Genomic DNA, 22,790 nt, shown 5'->3' on the forward strand with positions numbered 1-22,790 from the left:
AAAGAGGGGGAGAAAGGATGAGGTAGGAAGAGGTGGAACGAGGGCGGGGCCTTGGGGAAAGAGGCAGAGCAGGAGTGCGGCCTTGGGGCAGAGCAGGGTTGGAGCACCCACCGGGGCAAAAAAAAAAAAGAGAAAAAAAAGAAAGTCAGTGCCTTTGTTTGTAATTGCTTTTCGTGCGTGTGTGTGTTCGTCTTGAGCATGCAAACGTTCCTGGAAGGTGAATGTAAAAGCCTAACAAACACTTTTCAAATCAAGTTTTGTTTGTTAATTGAAACAGATATTTGCAGAAAATTTCCCCACAACTTCTCTCTGCTTGACTGAGAGCAAAATTTGGTTAACTGACTTCCTTAACAAATTTCACTTCTTTCTTATACCTGGCAATAAAAATAAATAAATGAATCAGATTTGTAACTCTTCTGTTGCTATAAATATCCACGGGTTCCTCCTATGTGTTTGATAGAGGAATGATAAAAGTCCTACTTGAGCAAACATTTAACCACATGCTTAATTTTAGCATACATTTGAATCCAACTGGAATGAATGGGACTGAAGCATATGCTTATAATTAAGCAAATGCTTAAATGCTCTGCTGAATCAGGGTCACAAAGGTTATAGACCTTATTCCCTGCTGGCATGACTCCATATTGCGTCAATATTGGTCGTGTGACTTCAGTGAATTCAGAGTTCAAGAGCATAACTTGAACCAAAGCATAACACATCTTGAGCCTGATCTTTTAAATTTCTGATTACCCCCAATTTCGATTCACTTCACTAGATATTGTGAGCTCAATATCTTTCAGGGGGCACTCAGCACCTTGCAGGATCAGATCCCTTATCCTCTGAAGGGTGAAGAGAGGAGCTGGATTTGGTTGTTATGGCATGCATTAGAAAATAATGTTTTTTCCAAGGATGTTCAACTGTTTGAAAGAGAATTTATAAGTTGCAGCAGAGTACCAGTGAAGAAAGTAAGGGAACTGCTGAAAAATACAGCAGAGTTGCACATAAAACGCAGTGCACATATAGCACCATATACATATATACAAGTAATAAACTTGTGTTGCTAACATCATTTATTATTATAGTAGCACCAAGGAGTCCCAGTCATGGACCAGAAACCATGATGCTAAACATATGAGGAGAACATGAACTCAGTTAAGAAATAATTCCAAACTAATCAGCAGTTGCTAATGGCTGATTTCTGGGAATTGTTGCAATAGTAAACTGAATTTAATAGTTTAATTATAGAGGCTTTTTGTGATCTCTTTTTAACAAGTATAAAGCTGTGTGAGGGAAACTTATCTTTTAAAATCAATATATAGGGCACGTTCAAATAGTTTTATACTTTTTCCTGGTAACATATTGAATTAAATCTAACAAAGCTAAAGCTATCAGCGTAACAAACAATGGAACTACAGCACTGAGGTATAGCAGTCTGAATGCTTCACCCTATCCCACAATTTCCATAGCACACACCGAAACACATCCTGGGCTGAATCCTGAGCTAGTGCTAACTGGAATAACACTGATTCACACAGCAGAGAATCTAGCCCAATCCATGCTTACAGGGTCCAGGTCCTGTTCCCATAGAAATCTAGTGGTGTTTTGCCATTAATTTCAATGGGAACAGGAGCAGCCCATATTTCAGCCATGTATTCATCAAACGTGGGCTCAAGTCAGAAACTACTGTATTGATGGCAGTCAAGATCAGGAAAAAAAATCTGTTTTGTCTTGTTTTTTTAACAAGGCTTCAGATATTATTATTTCCCCACATTAATCAAATAATTATACCCTTTAAAGATATCAATGTGAATATAGCAGGTGCATGAAAAATTCATCTAGCAAGCATGTGATAGCACAAAAAATTACAATCAGAGAGATTACAGTGCACATCGCTACATATCTTTGAGTGACAAATGCATTAACACCTGAAGACTTCTTCCCACTTGGTGTTTTATAAGCACAGGGTCCACATGAGAAATAAAATCTATAAACTTAATGGTCCAAATGGTCCTCATTGTAATTCCTTTGAGTTACATCTGAGTGAACTGAAATTTCAGACTGATGCATGTTAAAATAATGAAGTATTTATTGAAGTTTGTGTAGAAATCTCAATGGTAGCTTTAATCAGAAAAAAAGAATTCCTCAGTGTAGTAAGTGAAGAACTGTACAATAACTAAAAAGCACACTCTGTTTACTGGGCCTTTATGCCCACTGATTTAAAATGAGTTTAACTATATTTGTTTGCAGTGTTGCTGTAGCTGTGATGATCCTAAGATATGCTAGAGAGATGGCGGGTGTGGTAATATCTTTTATTGGACCAACTTCTGTTGGGGAAAGAGACAAGCTTTCGAGTTTTACAACGCTCCTCTTCAGGTCTGGAAAAGGTATCCAGAGTGTCATAGCTAAATACTTTGTATTTATAATACAATTTATAATTTATAATGTATTTAAATACAATGTATTTAGCTGTGACACTCTGGTTACCTTTTCCAAACCAGAAGAAGAGCTCCTAAAAGCTCTAACTACACTGTCCATTCTACCTATAATGAAAAAACCCTACTTCCATAAAATCACATTAATTGCTTTAATGGAGAGAGGACAGGCTTATCTGCTCTAGTTTCATTTTTCAAAATCATAATGAAAATGAAGTCTATTACAATGATTTAAAGCAGAGAGAGTCTTGACTCACTAAGTTAGTACAATCCAGACTACTACAATTCTTATAAAAAGTAAAATCCCACATCGGAAAGCATTTCCTAGTTAAATAGCATTGCGTTTCTATTTACAGTGATCACCATTAGAAAATCAACATTTACCAAAAAGTAGTGTTTGAGTTATCATCTCTTCTCCCTAAAGTATAGTGTCTATGATTTACCACTCACTGATATATATTGTAAGCACGGATTTTTAATGGTACCCACTCTAAAACATAACTTGAACATTAAAATATTGTCATTTATAAAAGAAAATAAGAAAAGGTAATTTGAGACATTTATAGTGCAACATAACTAATAAACAGATAGTCACTGGCTGCTACCAGCAGAAGTGATGAACAGTACATAGCATCGTGTTTAATCTTTCATGTACTATACTCACTGTGTTCTCCATGTAAGCCTTTTACTAGGAGACAAAGACATTATAGCAAGGTACAGGCTTTGCAAGCATTTTGTAATGGGACTTATCCCAGTTATTTAGATACATTAAATGTATACCAGCACTAGTCTATTACCGAGGGGCCTGAGGGGAAGGGATTGAAAGTACCTATAGAGACCAATGGCTGCTAGGAAGGATACGATCAGTGCCAGGAAACAACACAGCACCTTTAATCATTTCTCCCATGATGCACCCTATTGACCACATGTCAACTGAAAACAAAAATGAAATGAAGGTAAACAAGAACACAGCAACAGAACAACAAATAAATGAGAAGACAACTTATCCAGTCATGCCAAGTACAGGAGCCTGCGGTTGGTACTTCAGATGCAGTGCCTGCCTTACATTCTTCTGAAAGGTATATCTGGAGGAGCTGTGCTTGTGTATACATGTTTGATGAGAGTACAGCTGGGTTGAGAAAAACTGACTCCAGTAATTTTTTTCTCACGAAAATGAGAGACAATACTATTAAACCCTGGAAACTGAGTAAGACCTATGGCTAGCTACTCTGAGTTCATGCAAGTTTGCAATTATAATTAAATAATTAGTTTCGTTTTTTTAAAGTTCTCATTTGCTTCCATTACCTAGGATCATACTAGTTTGTGCTGTAAATGAATGCTGGTCTTTGTATTCATTGGGGATATGCAAATCACTTCCCTTTCATCCTTTCAACTACAGGAGATCCATGCATATTTTAAAATCTGAACTGCCAACAGCCACAAAAGAAAGTTTGGTCTTGACAAAACATATCCACATCATTCAGAAGTGTGAATAAAATGTGTTGAGATCTTTCAGTTTCAATAATGCATGCTTTGGAGTCTGTTGGTTTGCTTCTATTGAATCTCAACAAAGCAGCTAGTTCAGAATGGGTGTCCTGAGAAACTCATAAGATTTTCATTCTGCATGATAGGAAATGCTAACTTTATAATGGAACAGCTCTGATATAAAGCACTAAGCTGGCCATTCTGGACTGTAATTCAAAGCAAACCAGAGGCCCGATTCCCCTCCTGTGTATACTGATGTATCTGAATTGGTTTCAAGAAAGTTACTCATGATTTACACTGATATAAAGGATATCAGAATCAGGCCCTTGAAGTATAATGTGTAATTAAACTGATGCTCTCCTCCCTGCTATTGCCAGTGAGGATGAGCTGTTTAACATAATACGACACAAACATGCAAGTTAGCAAGCCCTGACACTAAACTGCATGTGCCAACTTCTTTCTATGATATTCAATACCAGAAAGAAAGACGTCTTTGCTGTGCCGGATCTGTGTGGGGAGAGACCAATGTCATGTTGTTTGGTTTTACTCCTCTTAAGATTCCATGCCAACTCTGATTTTGTAGCAGTAGCTTAAAGTGGGTTTGGTTTGTAAGAAGAATGTACTTATTGTGGAAATCTTAATCCTGACTGTATTTAAGGTTCCCTGTAATTTTACTTAGCATCTGAGAAGCTTTATCAGCACCAAAAAATGGCTACTTACTTGGTAGCAATAACCCAGGAGAACTAATTACTGCTGCTTCCATCACAACATGCAGAATATCAGGAAAAGATAACAGTTGTGTGTCCAATCATTATTAATACATTTGTTATCTTAAGAAATTTCTGTCTCATGTTATTGTTGCAAAATGTTCATTAAAAATTATGTCTATGGAAAATCATCTAATAGTTTAATTGTAAACTCTTTTCATACTATAAGCCAGCAATGGAAGAATTCCTTGCATTCTACTTTACTTGTGAAGTTTTGTGAAGGAAATTCTTATAAGATTTCCAATGCCACACAGATTGGGTGAAAACCTTGGGATTTGACCCAATGTCTGTGGAGAAAAGATATGCAAGAACAAATGGATATAAACTGGCCACCAGGAAGTTTAGACTTAAATTAGATGAAGGTTTCTAACCATCAGAGGAGTGACGTTCTGGAACAGCCTTCCAAGGGGAGCAGTGGGTGCAAAAGACATATCTGTCTTCAAGACTAAGCTTGATAAATTTATGGAGGAGATGGTATGATGGGATAGCCTCATTTTGGCAATTAATTGATCTTTGTCTATTAGCAGTATATATGCCCAATGGCCTGTGATGGGATGTTAGATGGGGTGGGATCTGAATTACTACAGAGAATTCTTTCCTGGGTGTCTGGCTGGTGAGTCTTGCCCACATGCTCAGGGTTTAGCTGATCGCCATATTTGGAGTCGGGAAGGAATTTTCCTCCAGGGCAGATTGGCAGAGGGGGTTTTTTGTCTTCTTCTGTAGCATGGGGCACAGGTCACTTGCTGGAGAATTCTCTGCACCTTGAAGTCTTTAAACCACGATTTGAGGAGTTCAATAGCTCAGACATAGGTTAGGGGTTTGTTACAGGAGTGGATGGGTGAGATTCTGTGGCCTGCGTTGTGCAGGAGGTCAGACTAGACGATCATAATGGTCCCTTCTGACCTTAAAGTCTATGATTCTTGCTTCCTTTTTCTCTTTCATAAACAGATTTTAAAATCCCTAATAAGACCCTAAATTTGTCACTGTATATGTGTAATAATAGTAAGGCACTTGAGGCTAAAAGCCTCATTGTTACATATATTACAATAGTGCCCAGAAGCCCTAATTAGAGATCAAGGCTCCATGGTACTAGGCTCCATACAAACATGTAGTAGAGAGACCTAAATTTAATTTAGTCCTGTATTAATCAAGACTATCTCCACTGAATTCAGTGGAGTTACTTTGGTTAAAACTGGTGAGAGGAGAGAATGTCAATGTCATGGTCACAAAAGGTACCCCTCACTACAGTCTCAGATCCGGGAGACCTCTGTTTATCCACAACAGGTACAGGACAGGGAGAAGCTGTGCAATCTTTCCCCATATTGCCATGCCACTGTGCCTTAGCTCTGACCCTGGAGAAGAACCACTACAAAGAATAAGAGGCTGCTTTATACTCTACCTTTTCACCTCTGCCGAGATGGCCAGTTTAGTCCCATTTGTGATCGTTTATATTTTAATAGTGCAGATATCTGTCCACTGAGAACTGGAAACAGACTGTCCTGCTTTGAATAGCTACTTGTTGTAGCACTGCTGGCTGTGGGATTTCTGAGGCAAACTCTGATGCTTGCTATGCTCATTTGCATATATATAGCCCAGAATATGTAACAGCCCAAACCTATTTTACACAAGTGCTGAGGTCTGAACTCTGGGACCAATCCAAGGAAGTCTGAATATGCTTGTCAGTGCACTAAGTTCACTTCTCCAAGTCCATTTTAAATGGGGTTTCTTCGAAGGAGTTCTGCTGGGAAATACTTCTTCAGCTTTTCATGCTTACTGAAGACTATGGTCTCAGCTACAGAACTGAATCCAGCTGTTTACTTGAAACTTTCAAAGGGAAAAACCAGCACAGTCCTCAGTAGAGTGGAACTGGCTGATAGCAACTCTGGTACATCTCAAGATAGATGCCATAACTATGTACTCACATGTTGTAACCATAACACAGTACCTGGGGTCTGGTTATTGTTGTTTTAATACAACTAAAAAGGAAAATCACTGTAATTCTGCAGTGTGTTGCATCAGGTCCCACTGCACCACAGAGCCCAACACACTGAGCTGGAAAGACAATGCCGCCAGGGGCATTTGATATTTTGGTGGGAATGGGCAAACTGGTTTAGAAAACAATAAGAACATCTTCCCTTCTGCTCTACGAACCTTAGCCCTTTTATAGGCATGAATGCAAACTCAAGCCCTTTAAAGGGTTAGCCTCACATGTCCTCCTCTTCTGCCCTTCTTGAATCTCTTCACTGGCTCCCAATCTCGTTCTTAATCCAGTTCAAACTCCTAGTCCTCAACCTCAAGGCTTCACATAGGTCTGTCCTTGCTTATATCTTTGCTCTCATTCTTTCCTGGTCACTCCACTCTGCTTACCCCTCTCCCATAACGTACCCTTCATTCCCTTCTCCCATTCACAACCCTGTGCCTTTTTCATGCTTTCCTCTATGTCTGGAGCAGCATCCTACTTCCTGCAAATCAAATTAAAATTACTTTGCTCTCTCTTCCTTCTAACCTCACTTCTCCTGGGTATCTTTCCACTACAGCCTGCTCCTTTTCTGTCACCTCACTATTTCTTTAAACTTTAATAATACACACTGAAACAAAACATGGAAAAATTAACAAAAAAGTAATATACAAAGTCAAAAATTACTTCTACAATTTGCTTCCCGTGGAAGATACTGATCTCCTAGCCTGTGATCCTCTCCGATTGTATAATTGCCTCTCCCTCTTATCAGTCCCTTCCCCCATGATATAGTTATTGAGTTATCTGTCTTAATTAGGATCCAATCCTACAAGATGCTCAATGCCTCCTGTGAGATATCAAGCACCCTCAACTCCCATTGAGTTGAGGACCTTCAGCAGATGACTGAATGTTCTCAATACCATATATGCTTAAGACCTTAGAGGATAAGGTCTTCTGAGCAGAAGACATGCCTTGTTTTATGCCTTTGAAACACCATACACAACACTAGTCCTATATAAACAATACAAACATTAATTGATTGCTTAGTGGCAATGATAGAGGTCAAAAAGGTTTGTGTACCTTGTTGTCTACTTCTGTTTCCTGATCTGTAAATGGATGCAACATAATAGTGTGAGAACAGCTTTGGCTACACTAAGACTGTGAGCAGACTGCATTTACCTCTGAGCTGAATAATTATGTTCCCATCAAGCAAAGGGCTTCAGACGGCTTGCTTTGATAGTTTTCCCTCAATAAATTCCTCTTAAAAATATGGTAGAAAGTTACATAAAATAAAAAAGATTCAGTACCCTCACTCTATAAAAATTTACACCTGCACTATAAAAATGATTATAAATTTTAATCAGGTGATTTGGTGCATGCAAATTTATTTTATTGGTACAGTATTAATGCTGCAGATTTCCTGACAGGTTTAGAGCTCTCGCTCTCTCTCTCTCAATATGTACTATATATTCATTGATACATGGTAATTATATCTCCCCACTCTGCAATTGGTATCTGAAAGTCTAAGGGAATTTAAGAAATACAAAATGTTAATTTAGACCTTCTCAGTTTGATACTAATAATGATGAATTCTAGCATGTACAGTTGTCAGGATACAAACAAATCTAGCATAAGACCATATTCTACTTTCAGGCCTCGATTCAGCAAGGTACTTCAAAGCAGTCACCTGCTGGGAATTCAGAAAAGATGATGTTCACCTTAGTTAAACACAGTCACAGTTTATCCACAGTAGAGCCGCAAGACTAACAGAAGGCCTGATTGTGGCCCTGCCTACACAACCACGCATGGGGATAAGGGGGAGAGCGTCATGCCTCGCACCCTGTGTTCTCTCCAAAGCTTGGTTCCAGGCTCCGAGGGCTAAGCACATTCTGCACATTCACTATTTTGCCCCTGAGCTAGCGTGCAGAGATTTGGATCTGCCCCTCCAATGTGCCTACCACCACAGCTGAGCTGACATGGAGGGATGCAATCTGATAAGGGGCCAGTAGTTTGTTACTCCCACCCCGGAGCAAGGAAGGAGAAGATGGCAGGATTCCTTTCCTGTGCTGCTCCTGGGCCCATGCAGCTGCACCTCACATAGCACCTCTTGCACAAAGCACATTGTATATGCTCAATCGAGCCCAAAGGCGTTTCTGAGCACTTGGCGCGCCCACCTTACAACACTCAATGGAAAAGCTACCATTGGCTTCAGGGCGAGGTTTTTCCGGTAGAAGGACTTCAGGATTGGTCCATTAGTGAGTCACAGAAAGCTGCAGTAGTGAGTACTTGAATGTACATCTATAGCTCTCAGGGGGAAAAAAAACAACATTGTAATGGGAGTAAATCTGCAAAGCATCTGGGCCAAGCAATTTAAACCAACACACACTTAACCCAAATACAATGAAAAGTAGTCTAAACCCAACTCTTCAGCTTGCAGAGCTCAGGTCATCTAACTGTTGGGTTTAGAACCACTTTCTGTATTATTTTAAACTGCCTTACCTTGATCTAGCTTTTTTTGTGAGCCACAGAAGTTATAGCCAAGCATATTTTAATTATTTCATCTTCTCTATGGAGAATCTTTCAATAGCCTCTCTCTCCACAATATTAATAAAAAATGTGTATATATTTATTAATAAAAATGAAACAATATAATGTATAATCCATGGTAAATTCATGTTTTATGTACTAATTTTGGTAATTAAAGTACCTAGTTGCTCTGACAATCAATGTTTTACCTACATCCCTTTCATACACAGATTGTGAAACTCCACTCCATTATACCAGCCTAACTCTGTTAGCATCAGTAAAGTTACAACAGAGTCATGGAGTGGAGAATCAGGCCCATGTATACTTCTGAGGCTCACAAAAAAAGCTAGCGCAAAGCAAGCAATTTAAAACACAGAAAGTGCTTCTAAACCCTGCAGCTAGATGATCTGAGCTCTGCAAGCTGAAGTGTTGGGTGATATATATGGACACATGTAGGCACTAATGGCTAGATTTTCAATATTTAGCTGCCTAACGCTGCAGATAGGCACCAAGTGAGATTTTAAAGTGTACCTGAGTAGATTGGGCACCTAACTCCCACTGACTGAAAAATCCCTGTAGATGTCCATCTGCATTAACAGATACTTAAATACCTTTGAAAATCTGCCTCTTAATTACCGAGATCAGAAAACATGACTAGAAATTTGCCATAAATCAATATAGATATATTGAGCTTGCCAGTGCAGAGGGGAATGGGCATGCTCTCCTTTGAAGGGTAGAACATTGGTGTTCCGAGAGCTCCAAGTGATCCTCCTGCTTCAGCCACTATGCCTCCTGGAGTTTCTGCTGGGAGAGCGCACCTCCTCTCACTACTCGCCCGCCAACATGGGACCCTGGCTAAAAGGCAGACTGAACACTTTGCATTGTAGTGCTAGTTTTCATAGTGCCTTGAAAAACATCTAGCACTAAAATACTGCAAATAGATAAAAATTTCTTGCCAGTTTAGTTTTACGATTAAAAAGTAAAAGTTAAAAGTTAAAAGCTAAAAGTTAGATACTCTCCTTTCTGGTTTATACCACCACTTGACTAAATTACTTGTGAAGTCTCCCCTATTTATATGGGGAAATGGCTTTCTCCAGAAGTAAGAGATAACCCTCAGGAGAAAGCAGAGAATGGATCTGTTAAGATTCATATTATTTGATTCTCATAAAGAGAGAAGCTGTTATGGTAATGTTTCTTTGGAATAGCTCACAGTGCAAACACCAAGGCTAATTAAACCCAGTGCTGATGTAAAGGAAACCCTAACTGAAAGAAAGAAATAATACCTCTGTCCCAAATGAAACCCCAACCAGATGTGCAAAAAACTTTTTTTAAAAAATACTCTCCATTCTAAATCAGGAACTCATCAACCAGTTTCCTCCCTGACTCACTGCCTCATGTTCTATCTTGGTGAGAGCCTGCTCTGCAGGAGCACAGGCAAGATATGGAGAGTTCACCCAGACCAGACCACTATGTCCTACAGAGCTGTGCTCCAGGGGGTTCTACCTGCTTCGGTGCAGAAAAGTCTTGGTGAGTGGACAAGGGAAGTATGGGTGGTTGTCAGTTGGAGCCACCGCTACGTAGATCCACTATCCAAAAACCTCTAAAGCTGGTGTTGTAAAAGCAGCCATGGATTATCTCAACTGCCATTTACGAGGCTATTGGGGATAATCCAGATTCAGAGATTTCCCTCTGTACAAACCACTTACTTGATTGCACATAGGATTTGGCTATGAGTAAGGCTAAAATTTTGTCATGGTTATTTTTAGTAAAAGTCAGGGACAGGTCACGGGCAACAAACAAAAATTCATGGAGCCCATGACCTGTGCATGACTTTTACTAACAATAATCATACAAGCCATGGGGCAGAGGCACACAGCCCTGGTTTCAGACCACTGTGGAAGCCATGGGGCAGGGGTACACAGCCCTGGATGCAGCGCCCTATGTGGGGCAGAGGCGGGCAGGGACACTGCAGCCCCTGACGTGGGGCAGGGACGCACAGCCCCGGCTGCAGCCCAACATGGAGCAGGGGTGCATGGCCCTGGCTGCAGCCCCTGACGGGGGGCAGGGGTGCCACCTGCACTGCAGGGCAGAGGCAAATGGCCCCAGTTGAGCCCCCGGTGGACGCTCTGGGGCTGGGGCACATGGTCCCGATTGCAGCCCCCAACGCAGGGCAGGGGAGCATAGCCTTGGCTCCAGCCACAGCCTCGGCTCCAGCCCCAGCTTCAGCTGTTGACAGCTGAACCCCAAGAAGTCCCCAGAATCCGTGACTGCCATGACCTCCATGACTAAATCATAGCCTTAGCAATGAGTCTGCACATATATGTATATCATGTGTATAACTGACTGTAAACTAAACATGTATGGAATATATATAGAGAGAGAGTCCAAAAAGTTAAAAGAATGTTAATGGTCAAGTATCTATATGGATGCAAATTTCACTGATGTCTATTGGAGCCAGATGACCTATCATGTAAAGAAAATACTACTGAAACTCAAACTGTCCCCACGCTAACCAAAACCCCATATCCAAGCTTGTGTCTGGATACAAATTCAAAGTGATGCATGCACAAGCCAACTCTGCCAATAAATAGATAAAATCCAAACAGTAAGTCAACACCCACCAAATGATCAAATTGTGAGAAGCATGCCAGCCATTTTGAAACTCTCAGTCTCTCCCCTTACTAAAGTCTCATGGCTACTGATCTTTTAAACAAAAGAAGGCTTTAAAAAAGAAAAATACTACGCTAAACAAATAGAAATAACAGCAATAAATTTTGAACATGAAATTGCATCAAAGGTAAGAACAGATAATTTCTTACACAAAAGCTTATCAGAAACTGTCATTCACAACACTAACCTCACCCACTAACCAATTGTAATTGCCTAAGTCTCGCTCAGTATCTAAATACAGATCTTCTCACTGCATCTTTCAAGAACTATGGATGGCAACTCCTTTTTGTAACAGTATTTTTTAGATCACACGATCACTATAATGTACGTGGTATTTTCTGCGTGTACAGTAGAACCTCAGAGTTACGAACACCAGAGTTACGAACTGACCAGTCCACGATACACCACAATCAGGCAGCAGCAGAGACCAAAACAAAAAAAAAAAAAAAAACCCAACCAAGTACAGTACAGGACTGTGTTAAATGTAAACTACTAAAAAAAGGGAAAACAGCATTTTTCTTCTGCATAGTAAAGTTTCAAAGCTGTATTAAGTCAATATCAATTGTAAACTTTTGAAAGTACAACCATATCGTTTTGTTCAGAGTTACGAACATTTCAAAGTTACAAACAAGCTCCATTCCCGACGTGTTCATAATTCTGAGGTTCTACTGTATATTCCTGTAGAAGTAAATATAATTATGATCCATAACCAAACAGATAAATTCATCAAAGAAAAATATTGCATAGGCCAGATTTTTGAAGACTTCACCATCTATTAACTCATTATTCTCAGTAGCACTTCCTGGATCCTGAGTAATTTGCAAAATTGGCTACTTCATTTTAGATGCTTAAAATGGGAACTGAGCTCTTCTAAAAAATCTGACCACAGTTGGTCAGCTGGTCACTTTTGAAAATCTGGCTCTCTGTGTTGATAGCTATATACAATAAGTCTGTTTGAACTCATATTCCTATTATTGCTACCTTCATCCTCTTTTCTCACTTAAGTCTTGTCTTAGATTGTAAGCTTTTCAAGGCTGAAACCTTGTTCCCCCCACCTTTTTTTTTTAAAACAGTGCCTGGTACAATATGGTCCTGAGCAATTCAATACAGCAATTCATAACTACAATAATATTTCAGCTTCGATCTTCTTCAGGAATCTCTCTCACACACATGTACCCCGCTTCAAACTAGAGCCATTTTCATGCCAGAAATAAACTGTGTCACTTTCCTACTATAGAAAATAAATGTTCCAACACTGGGGGAAATAAAAAAAGTCCAAGTGAGAATTAATATTTCAACAAAGAATCCTTGAAGGAATGAGTGTGGGTGTCTGTCTGTGTGATGTCAGTCTGGGTTTCAACCCGTATTATCTGTGTAAGGCTCTCATTTAAATCTCTCATTTAAAAATAACTGAGTTCACATAATGTTTCATGTTTTGCTTCCATTACATAGTGCACAAAGTGCATTTCCTATCATTGTACTGAAATCTTATGAGATTTTGCAGACAATATTAGCCAGACCTGAAACTAGAGTCTGGGAACCACAAGAGGTTTCAGAGGTTCTGTCTAGTTTTCGCAGCTTCCAAGAGTTCAGACTTGACTATATCCTAAGGTCCTTACTCTTTTTTTTTAATTAAGTCCTTACTCAAGCAAACTCTTACTGACTTAATTAGGAGAAAGAACTGAGTAAAAACTGAGGAAGAACCTCAGGATTTGATTAGACACATTTTCTGAAACATTTTGGTCTGCAACTCAGGCTGGAAATATGTCGAAAGCTGGATTTCTCTCTCATGAGATTGCCTAGTTTTGATTATTACATTTGGTAATAAATCTGGGAGACGTATTCTCATTTTGATGCATAACTTCCATTAACACTAACTGAAGTCATGTGCATACAACCATAGCCCTTAGGATGAGAATATTACCTTGACATCTATGTGGAATTTAGGACTTTTTCCAAAGTCACCTACAAATAGCTCATCAACAATAAACATCAATTAGTCTACAATCTGTCCTCCATGTTCTTTAATTTCCATGCAGGCTTTAATAGACCAATAGACCCAATTCAACGGTTATTCTGCTTTGGGATGCCTAGATATTTAAACCTGCCTTTTCTTCAAACTTGCCAGCAGCTCTCAATCTTCTGTGTTTATTGTGCCAATACAATTGTGGGTTCCTGTTCCAAGCTACAAAATGAGACAGCCTCATGGACCTACAGAAAACCGAACACAATAGCCATTCCCTTTAGCGATTACAAAGAAATAAAGATTTATATTTCTATAGAGAGAGATACCTCTTTTAGCTGGAGGACTTAATATCGTCAGAAAGGCCCTAAGGCGCTGCAAGAAAAGTTTTGTTAAGAAGGCTTTTGATGAGGTTTGTGCTGCTGCATAAGTGCCTTTCAGGGACTTACTGTATCGAGAAGCTTGACTGGACCTGCCCATTCAAACAGTTTGACCAAATAGAGGAGGAAAAGAAGAACCTCAGACACACGCATAATCCAGGCTTTCTGACACTGAAAACTCTTATTATTCTTCTTTGGTTCAGATCGATTAACAAATAAATATCTTGGGAATGAGTTTATACACTGCATTTTTTCTCCCCCTCCCGCAAGTCACCTGACAAAAAACTCCCCTCTCCACCCCCAAAGAAACTAGGGTGATTAATGCTGGCTTTGAAAGGGTCACAGTAAATTAACTTTTTTGGGGGGGCAATTTCCAATGATTTAAAACAGCAGGTCTATCCCACAGTTTGCCTCAGGCTTTGGGTGGAGAGCCATACAAATCATCAACTATCTTTTTTCTCACATCTTCAGATGATTTTAATGAACATTTGGATGGTGAAAGATTTTCTTTTTAATATTCTCTGGCTATCCGCTGAAAAAGAACAATCAGACACTAATAAGGGTGACTTTGACATAGCCAGATGAAAGCACCACAGTAAGAGTCGTGTTGAAAAAAGTTTGGGATTTATGTTTTTTAAATGGATTGTTACAAATAGGCAGAAAGACATGACTGTAGCATCCTGTTTGTTGATGGAAAAAAAGAGCTGCAATCAACTATCGTATTACATTTTTCCTTTGCAATTTTTTTTTTACTGTTTTCCAGTTGATTAATGAACTAAATACTGAATCTGATCTCTTGTTCATTGACTTCAGAAACACTCCCAGTGAATGCAAGGGACATTGGATTGGGCCCCTGAAGTTTGATAAATAGTTGAATTAGGCATCATGTACCTTAAGAAAGTCGGAGAAAACAGCAACAGAAATTGATAAAAACTAACGATGACTCCTTGATACCACCATAAAACTGGAAAAGCCACAATGATCTGCCAGCTGCACCTTGAAGGTGCTCTACACCCTTAACTTCCATTGGCTTCACTGAATGTGGAAGATACCCACATTCACAGGAAGCACTCAGCACCTTTTAGGATGAGACTCCCAAAATCAACTAAAAATAATTCTAAACAGTGATCCAAAGTCTCTTTGTGTGTGTGTGTGTGTCTCAGGTTTTCACATTCCAGTCTACATTAATCAAGGAGAATACAATAGCAGCCATTAATATCTTTACTATTTTCTCCTTGGCAAGTAGGAGATAATAATATCTGCAGTATTCCCTATTGAATGCATGTGGGGGAAAATCATATATGACTGTTGTAAAGTCCCAGTTCTGCAACTGGATTCATTTGTACACCCGTATGTTATTGCCTTCCATGGGGCTCCTTCCACATAAATCCAGTTGCAAGATCCATACGTACTTTGTTAAACACTACATGAATCACTTGAGAGCCAGCAAAAATAATTAGTGCCTATGACCTTATGTCTTTAAAAATAGTTTTTTTTAATCCATACTAACTGCCAATATCTTCTGATGCCAGATTTTTATGGTGTCCTTCTGTCAACCTGTCATACTTAATCCCCCTTTTGGAAAACAGAACACATGTTATGTTATTGCATTTTTATTCTGATGGGCACAAATACATTTCCCCACACGTCTCATATATCCCAGGCAGGTCCTCTGGCTTAGCCTTTGCCAAGTCAAAAGCCATCTCCTCCTTTGTTTTCATTTTCTAATATTACTTTCACCACCTCAGAGGTGGTAAAAAGAATATCATCCAAGCTTAGATGATCAAGACAGAGAGGGACACAGACCTCATGCAAGTGAAGGAAAGTCCATTTTCAAATCAACAGGAATCTGATTTCAGGCAAATTTGGAGATAACACCAGATATACGGTTGTTTTAAAGTGGGCAAGTCAAAAAATTTTAGAAAAAAAAAATGCTGTATCGACTCAACTTTGAGCCCATACAGCATCGAGATGAATCCATATCAATGATGCATTAGCGAGCAAAAGATTATGATGTCACCACAAACATCATGAAGTTACCATTTCCAAAACAGTAAAGCAGAAAAACAGATTTACAGGATTGGATGGGCCAGGACAGGGTGTTTTGTTTTTTGTGTGGAAGGGTAATCAATAAGGTATGCTAAACATTTGTTTTCTGTATTCTTTCTTATATGGCATACACACTTTTTACATAAAACAGGAGGACTAAAGATTTTAAAATAATAATAAAAGAAGAAGATTGGATTGAAATAATTCAGCTTGTATCTGTTTTTCCATTTTGATTTCTGTATTTTTTGTTCATTTCATGAATTGGGTTATTCCCCCTCAAAATTACTCATACCTCTTAGATTCAACTTTTTGCTTCTATCCTTACAGTCCTGGTATATTTATTATATGTTTAAGAGGGGATGGGATGAAGGAGAGGAATAAATAAATAGGTGAAACTGCAGCAAATGGCACAAGGATACAGTCCCTTCCCGGAAAGAGGATTTTGTGGCGAACCATTTCTCCCATAATGCATCCCACAGACCATATATCCACTAGAACAGCAGAGACAGGGAAGTGTAGAAGGGGGAAAAAAAGCAAAGTTAACTAAGACACTTCACTCCTAAAGGAGGGGAAAAAGAGCAGGTTGATCAGAATAGTACAGTTTTTTCTCCTCCCACCAAACACTAAAATAAGTAAATAGATAAAAGCACCATCAGGCTCAGTAAAATTGGAAAAATATTTGAAATATCAGTGTTGTCAGAGTTTTTGTTACACTAACTGAAATAAAAATATGCACCTTTTTTCACAGGAAAACCAACAGAGGTTTGTCAATACAGTCTCTTTCTTATTCAGGCAACATGAAAAATGCACCTAGACCCAATGAACTCACAAGCAGGCTTCATGTGTTGGAAACTAATCAGCTGAAAGCATGTCTAATCTATGTTAAAACCATCCAGGGGGTTTCAGCGGAGGGCTTACTGCTATGTTTTCTAATACACGTGAAAAAGGAAGGCATGAACTTGAAGGGGAGCTCTCTCATTTTACCCTCATCCTGCTCCTGAGATTGTGTGGCACCCACAGGGTAAAAAGGCACAAAGCTAGCCAGAAAGTAAAAACAGAGACGCAATCCCAGCTATGTTGGGTCTGCAAGGACAAACTGCACTTAGTGGGTGGGAAAAATACAATGGCAGAGAATAAAAACCCAAATCTTTACTTTAAAAAAAAAAAGATAGTGATCATCTGGAATCACCTCCTACTTGGCCTTTTGGGCCAGTTTATGGGTTTATTACTGCAGGACTGAATCTGAACCTGCAGTCCTCACTCACACTAGCTGTCCTAACTGGAACAAAAGTAAGGACTGCAGGTCTGGACACTATCCTACAGTCACTCAGTAGTCCAAACTCCTGCTGCAAGATCCATCTCTATGTAGTGGAAAGAACACAAAGTCTGGAATACACTGCCTATCCTGGGTACTGTATAGGTATTGAAATGCAGAATGCTGCATAGAGTGAATACCAACATATCTTATGAAGGTTTCTATGCTTCCATGCTTCCCATCCTGACTTCACGTACTGGATGCAGTGTGCACTGTTGCTCATCTGTTTGGTTTAGGTGGGGTTTTTCTTCCTTGAAATTGTACAAGGAGGGGGAAAAAAAGACAGATACTTGAGGATACAGAGTGCAAAGAAAGAAAGGATCAGCACTCTGAATGGTGAAGAAAAATCTATTTTCAAGAACATGCCATATTTTCCCAACTTCAAATCCTTGTTTTACGATAATTTTTTGTAATGTATAACCAATTTCTCCTCTTTTTCTTCTCCCTTTTTCCTCCTTTAAAAAACAAAATAAAAACAAACAAACCAAAACTTTTGTTTTTGTTGGTAAAACAAAATAAGGGTGAAATGTTTCATCTGGGAAAGGAGGGTAGAGGTATTGGGTGCACAGGACAGCTAAAGCATGCCTGAGGTGGGGTTAGAGTTTTCTTCTTTGTGGTAATTTTGGGTCCTTCCAAGGTAAGTGCAGCAAAATGGTGCAAACTATGCATCGTTAGCCAATCAGGTGCAGAGAGAAAATGAAAGCAGTGAACAATCTTCATAGTCAGCATACAAAGTGGGGAGAAAAAAGTGGGGAAGCTCATGTAGTACAGCAGCACAGGCTTGAGCAGAGGTGCAGAGAACAATCTTTCCCATTGACTTCACTGAGACCTGGATCAGATCCCTCGTACACATCAGCTCCTCAGATTTGCTGATCCATGTTTCCTTTATTCATTGTTTTCAAATTCATTTTATTTTTTAAATGTTTGCCTATTTTATCTTGCTCAATTGAAAGACAAAAGCTCCTTGCTCTCTTTGAACCTGATCCATGGCCCATTGACATTAATGGGAATCTCTCCATTAACTTCTAGGGCACTAGATCAGCCCCTTTGAGGGTTGCACACATTCTGAGTACCTCCGCAAATCTGTCTTTCACTTGATGACAAAAGTTCCCCAAAATTTGTCCAGATGCCACAATAATAGCATGAAACCAGAGGAAACTTCTCTGCTGTGTCAAACACAACAAACTCATTAACAATTCCATTTTGTGCGAGAACCACACAAAGCCTGAGCAACTCATTTTGGAATAAAAAGAACCTAATGTTTAGATTAGGTAATGATGACATGTGTGTTGATCCCAGTTAAGATTTTTGGAGGCACTAAGTTTATGAGAAAGCCAGGGTGAAACATATTTAGCACTTGTGCTCATTTTTTCCTAATTACTAACTACCGTCTTAAAACCTGCATTGTGAATCCATGAATATTACCAGCAATTCATGTAATGAAATAGCTTACAGATGTGTTATGAGCATGCCTGTATTATCACTTGAGTAAAGAAATCCATCTAAAAAACCAAGCATACAAGGTCATTGTCCGCTGAAGAATGCTGTCAGTATTACTTCAAATTCTACTGCATGTTAATTGGGTTCTCCAACTTAAAGTAAAATAGTTTTGAGCTTCTGCTACTTTCCCATTACATTGGTCATTGAAAAGATCTCTTCATCTAACAGGGAGATTGCTTTGGCATCAGAAATAGTATAATAATAGACTTTTTTCCACTACATTTCCTACTCTTCTTTCCAGCCTGGTCTACCTGACACCTAGACAGTTATAATGTTCAATTATGTTATAGAACAAGACCTATGTATTTGATAATGCTTTCCCTTTCTCTCTCCTACAATGAACCCTTTCTTATAGACTTCTCTGTGATATGGTAGCTCTACCTTCATCCCAGAACCTGTCCAATGACAGAAAGAGACACCACCAGTAGATTTTTCACAGCAGAGCCCTCTACCTACAGCTAGAAGAATTACATACCAGTGAAACAGCAGAAAAGTAGTTCAGTTTCCTCCTCTTCCTCCCTTTTCTTTCCACTAAAGATGGGCTCAAGCTGCACAATTGAGCTCTAGATCTTGTATACCTAACAGCAGGTTGTTAGAGTCTGGGATGTTAGTTCAGCCTATTATACATATAGAAGCCACTCTTGAGATTCAAATCTGGGTCTGCATCTTGAAACATTTGGGAATGTTTGGATTCCAAATTTGGTTTAGTCCCATCTTTTCTTTCCTCCTCACTAGAAGAGGTCTGAGATTCAGAAGAGCTGGTGTTAGATTATTTCACCATTTGGCAACCCTAACAATTCCCATAATGTTTCTGGGTCACAGCAGCCTTTATGGGTACACACTTTAGTCAGAAAGGGCTTCTTCAGCTGCTCAAGGGAGCGCTGGTCAATCACAGGTTGTTTACTTGCGATATACCATGTAGTTAAATTCAATGCAAACTGCACCACAAGTACCATCAGTTATTGCAGTTTGATTGTAATACTGGGAAAATTCAGATCTAATGTCACTTTGGTTTTTAAATTCAAGGTGTTCTTTACTGCAATTATTTCCCTCTCCTGGTGCCCATAAATTGTCAAAATAGCCCTCGCCCTGCAGGCCACATAGTCTTTGCTATTGAGGTTCAGCCCTACCATTCTCCTTGTAGCCCATTCCCAAGATGACCTCTGGTGCTCTGTAATAACGTGTCACCACATAGGGAGTCATCATGAAGCTGGTGCCTGCAGTCCTGGCCAGTCCAAAGTCCAGAATCTTCAACGTGCAATCGGACTTTACCACAATATTACTTGGTTTTAAGTCCTGCAAGAGAGACAAAGGAAAACAGACATGACTGCCATCTATGCACACTGGCGATCTGGATCCATGCTTTGGGTGGACCTCTAAACACTTCACTGCTCCATAGCTGCATGTGCAGTCATTCACTTTTTAGCTTGCCTCTGAATCCTGTTGTTGCTTTGGCACCCCCTATTGGAACATGTGCTCTAGTCTTATAGTCCAGATCCTTCAAACAGCTTGCTTCCATCAAGGATGCTGCTGATAAACTGGAGAAATTTCAGAGAAGTCAGGGAATGATTAAATGATTAGAAAACATGCCTCTCCCAGTGACAGCCTGAAGGATCTCCATCTATTTTGCTTAACAAAGAGAAGACTGAGGGATGACTTGATCACAGTACTTCTAGTACTTACATGGGGAATAAATATTTGATAATGCGCTCCTCAATTTAGCCAACAAAGATATAACATGACCTAATGGCTGGAAGCTGAAGCTAGAAAAATTCTTACTAGAAATAAGGCATAGTTTTTTAACAGTGATGGTAATTAACCATTGAAACAATTTACCAAGGGTCATGGTGGATTTTCCATCAGTGATAACTTTTAAATCAAGACTTTTTAAAGATATGCTGTAGTTCAAAAGTAATTATTCTGAGGAGTTTTATAACCTGTATTATACAGGAGATCAAAGCAGATGATCACAATGGTGCCTTCTAGCCTTCGAAACTATGAATACTTTCCTCTGGATGATGGAAGCATTCTGCTGTTAAATTAATAGCTCTAAAAGGCTTATAGAATTAGAGTGATGAAATATTTTGTTTGTTTGCACTTTATTCCGAGTGGGGCAGTGCCCACTGTGCCATAAAAATTACTGTTTTTTGAGCAGAGGTTCCCAGGCTATTTTCATAGTGTGGAACACATCTTAAGAGAAAGGTTGTCTCATGAACATTTTCCCATGCATTCAGGGTCACCTGGACCACCTCCCATCCTGTTCACATTTGCATGGACCATTTACTCTAGTATCAACAATTGCACAGACCACCTATCTTCTCATTCACTCCTGTGGCAACTACAGCAATTGCTTACACGGAAAAATAATGTTGGGAATGTACTTAACATATGTTTAGCAGTCTTTTCATGCATTTAAGCAAATGAAAACAAGGAGAACCAATTAGATATGACCAGACAGTTCTCCGTGGAACCCCACCAAATGATTCATGGACCACAGTTTGGACACCATCAGTTTATAGCATTTTAATGCACTATGGGTTACATGAGTTTAAACTGTCAGCCTACAGAGAGCTAGTGACAGTTTTAGGAAAAAGTGAAGTTATCGCCTCCTTCTCCAATAATCATAATCACTTGTGTGTCTTATACTACCTAGGGCTCATTCCTCTTTTCCTTTTCTCTTTTTGATTATTAACTTGACAAACGTCCTCATCCCTAACATACAACCATGCAGCTAACTTGCCAGACATGTAGGCTGTTGACAGGTAAATTTCAATATTTACATTCAGAAGGCTGGGTCTTGATGAAGGGGCTGACTCACAAAGTTTCCATGTTGACATGACCAAGATTCTTAACAACAATAATTATCTTGTCCTTCAAAGTGCAGTTCCCTTACCCTGTGAATGATTCCCGCAGAGTGAAGGTGCTTGATCCCACACAGCATTTGGTAGAGCAGGTAAGACATTCGTTCATGGTCTAATTCCATCTGAATCACCTGGCACAAGTTGGCATCCATCAACTCCATTACCAGGTAACTAGATAGGAGAGTAAAGTCATACCATTATTGCCTGCGCAGGCATGGAGCTTCTAGTAACTTCTGTGCAATAATCAACATTCACTTCTCTCTCTTCACAGTCTGCTTCTTTTTTATTTCCACTGTGAGATGGTAACACAGATGGAGAAAAGGTTTTGAACTGGCCATTCACCTGAGCCCCAGCACGGAGCTCAGTAATACTTGAACCATTCTGTGACTTATCTCCCATTGCAGCATTCCAAGAATGGCCCATTGACATCCTTGGAATATCAAGGATTACCTGGCACACTCCACAGCACAGTGACTGTGCTCTACCTGGGCACACAAGGCAGCAGGATCCTCAAACATGCTGATGCCACATGCACCAAACTTGAGCCTTTTCTCATGAGAAATGGCTATCGCAATTTGATCAGAAGATTTCTTCCAGAGATCACTGGACTGATGGAAGAGGTAGGAAGGGTAACTATATATTGCCACAATAAACTTGTTTGAAGTGTTTATAAGACTGGGTGATCCCATATGGTTTTAATGCCAATTAACTAATCTGACTGTACACTGTGCTTTTGCTGAATAAGATTGAGTGATAGTCTTAATCAGATTTTAACTCAATCCTCCAGAAGTGATAGGTTAATACATTAACCCACCAGCTCAGTTCCTAAGGGACATTTATTCTTAAGTAGAGATGGACCTTAACTGGAACACCGGATTCAAACTC

The 22,790-nt window shown here is 39.5% G+C and overlaps 1 protein-coding gene across 18 annotated transcripts in view; it reads right to left on the reverse strand.

Moving 5' to 3' along the window:
* MAPK10 (mitogen-activated protein kinase 10) overlaps positions 1 to 22,790 on the reverse strand; it is a 318,269-nt gene that overhangs the window by 61,524 nt on the left and 233,955 nt on the right. For 15 of the 18 annotated variants that reach the window (XM_043545075.1, XM_043545072.1, XM_043545081.1 and 12 more), the window contains 3 exons: positions 21,938 to 22,076; positions 20,175 to 20,340; positions 16,649 to 16,720 (listed from right to left, as the gene is read on the reverse strand). In XM_043545075.1, the coding sequence (XP_043401010.1) occupies positions 16,649 to 16,720; positions 20,175 to 20,340; positions 21,938 to 22,076 (377 nt within the window). Of the gene's footprint in view, positions 1 to 3,293; positions 3,366 to 16,648; positions 16,721 to 20,174; positions 20,341 to 21,937; positions 22,077 to 22,790 lie in introns of all 18 variants that reach the window. The other 3 variants (XM_043545070.1, XM_037896810.2, XM_043545085.1) reach the window with 2 other exon arrangements.

The sequence above is a fragment of the Chelonia mydas genome, chromosome 4, assembly GCF_015237465.2.
Source record: "Chelonia mydas isolate rCheMyd1 chromosome 4, rCheMyd1.pri.v2, whole genome shotgun sequence".
In the NCBI taxonomy this organism is placed as follows: Eukaryota; Metazoa; Chordata; order Testudines; family Cheloniidae; genus Chelonia; species Chelonia mydas.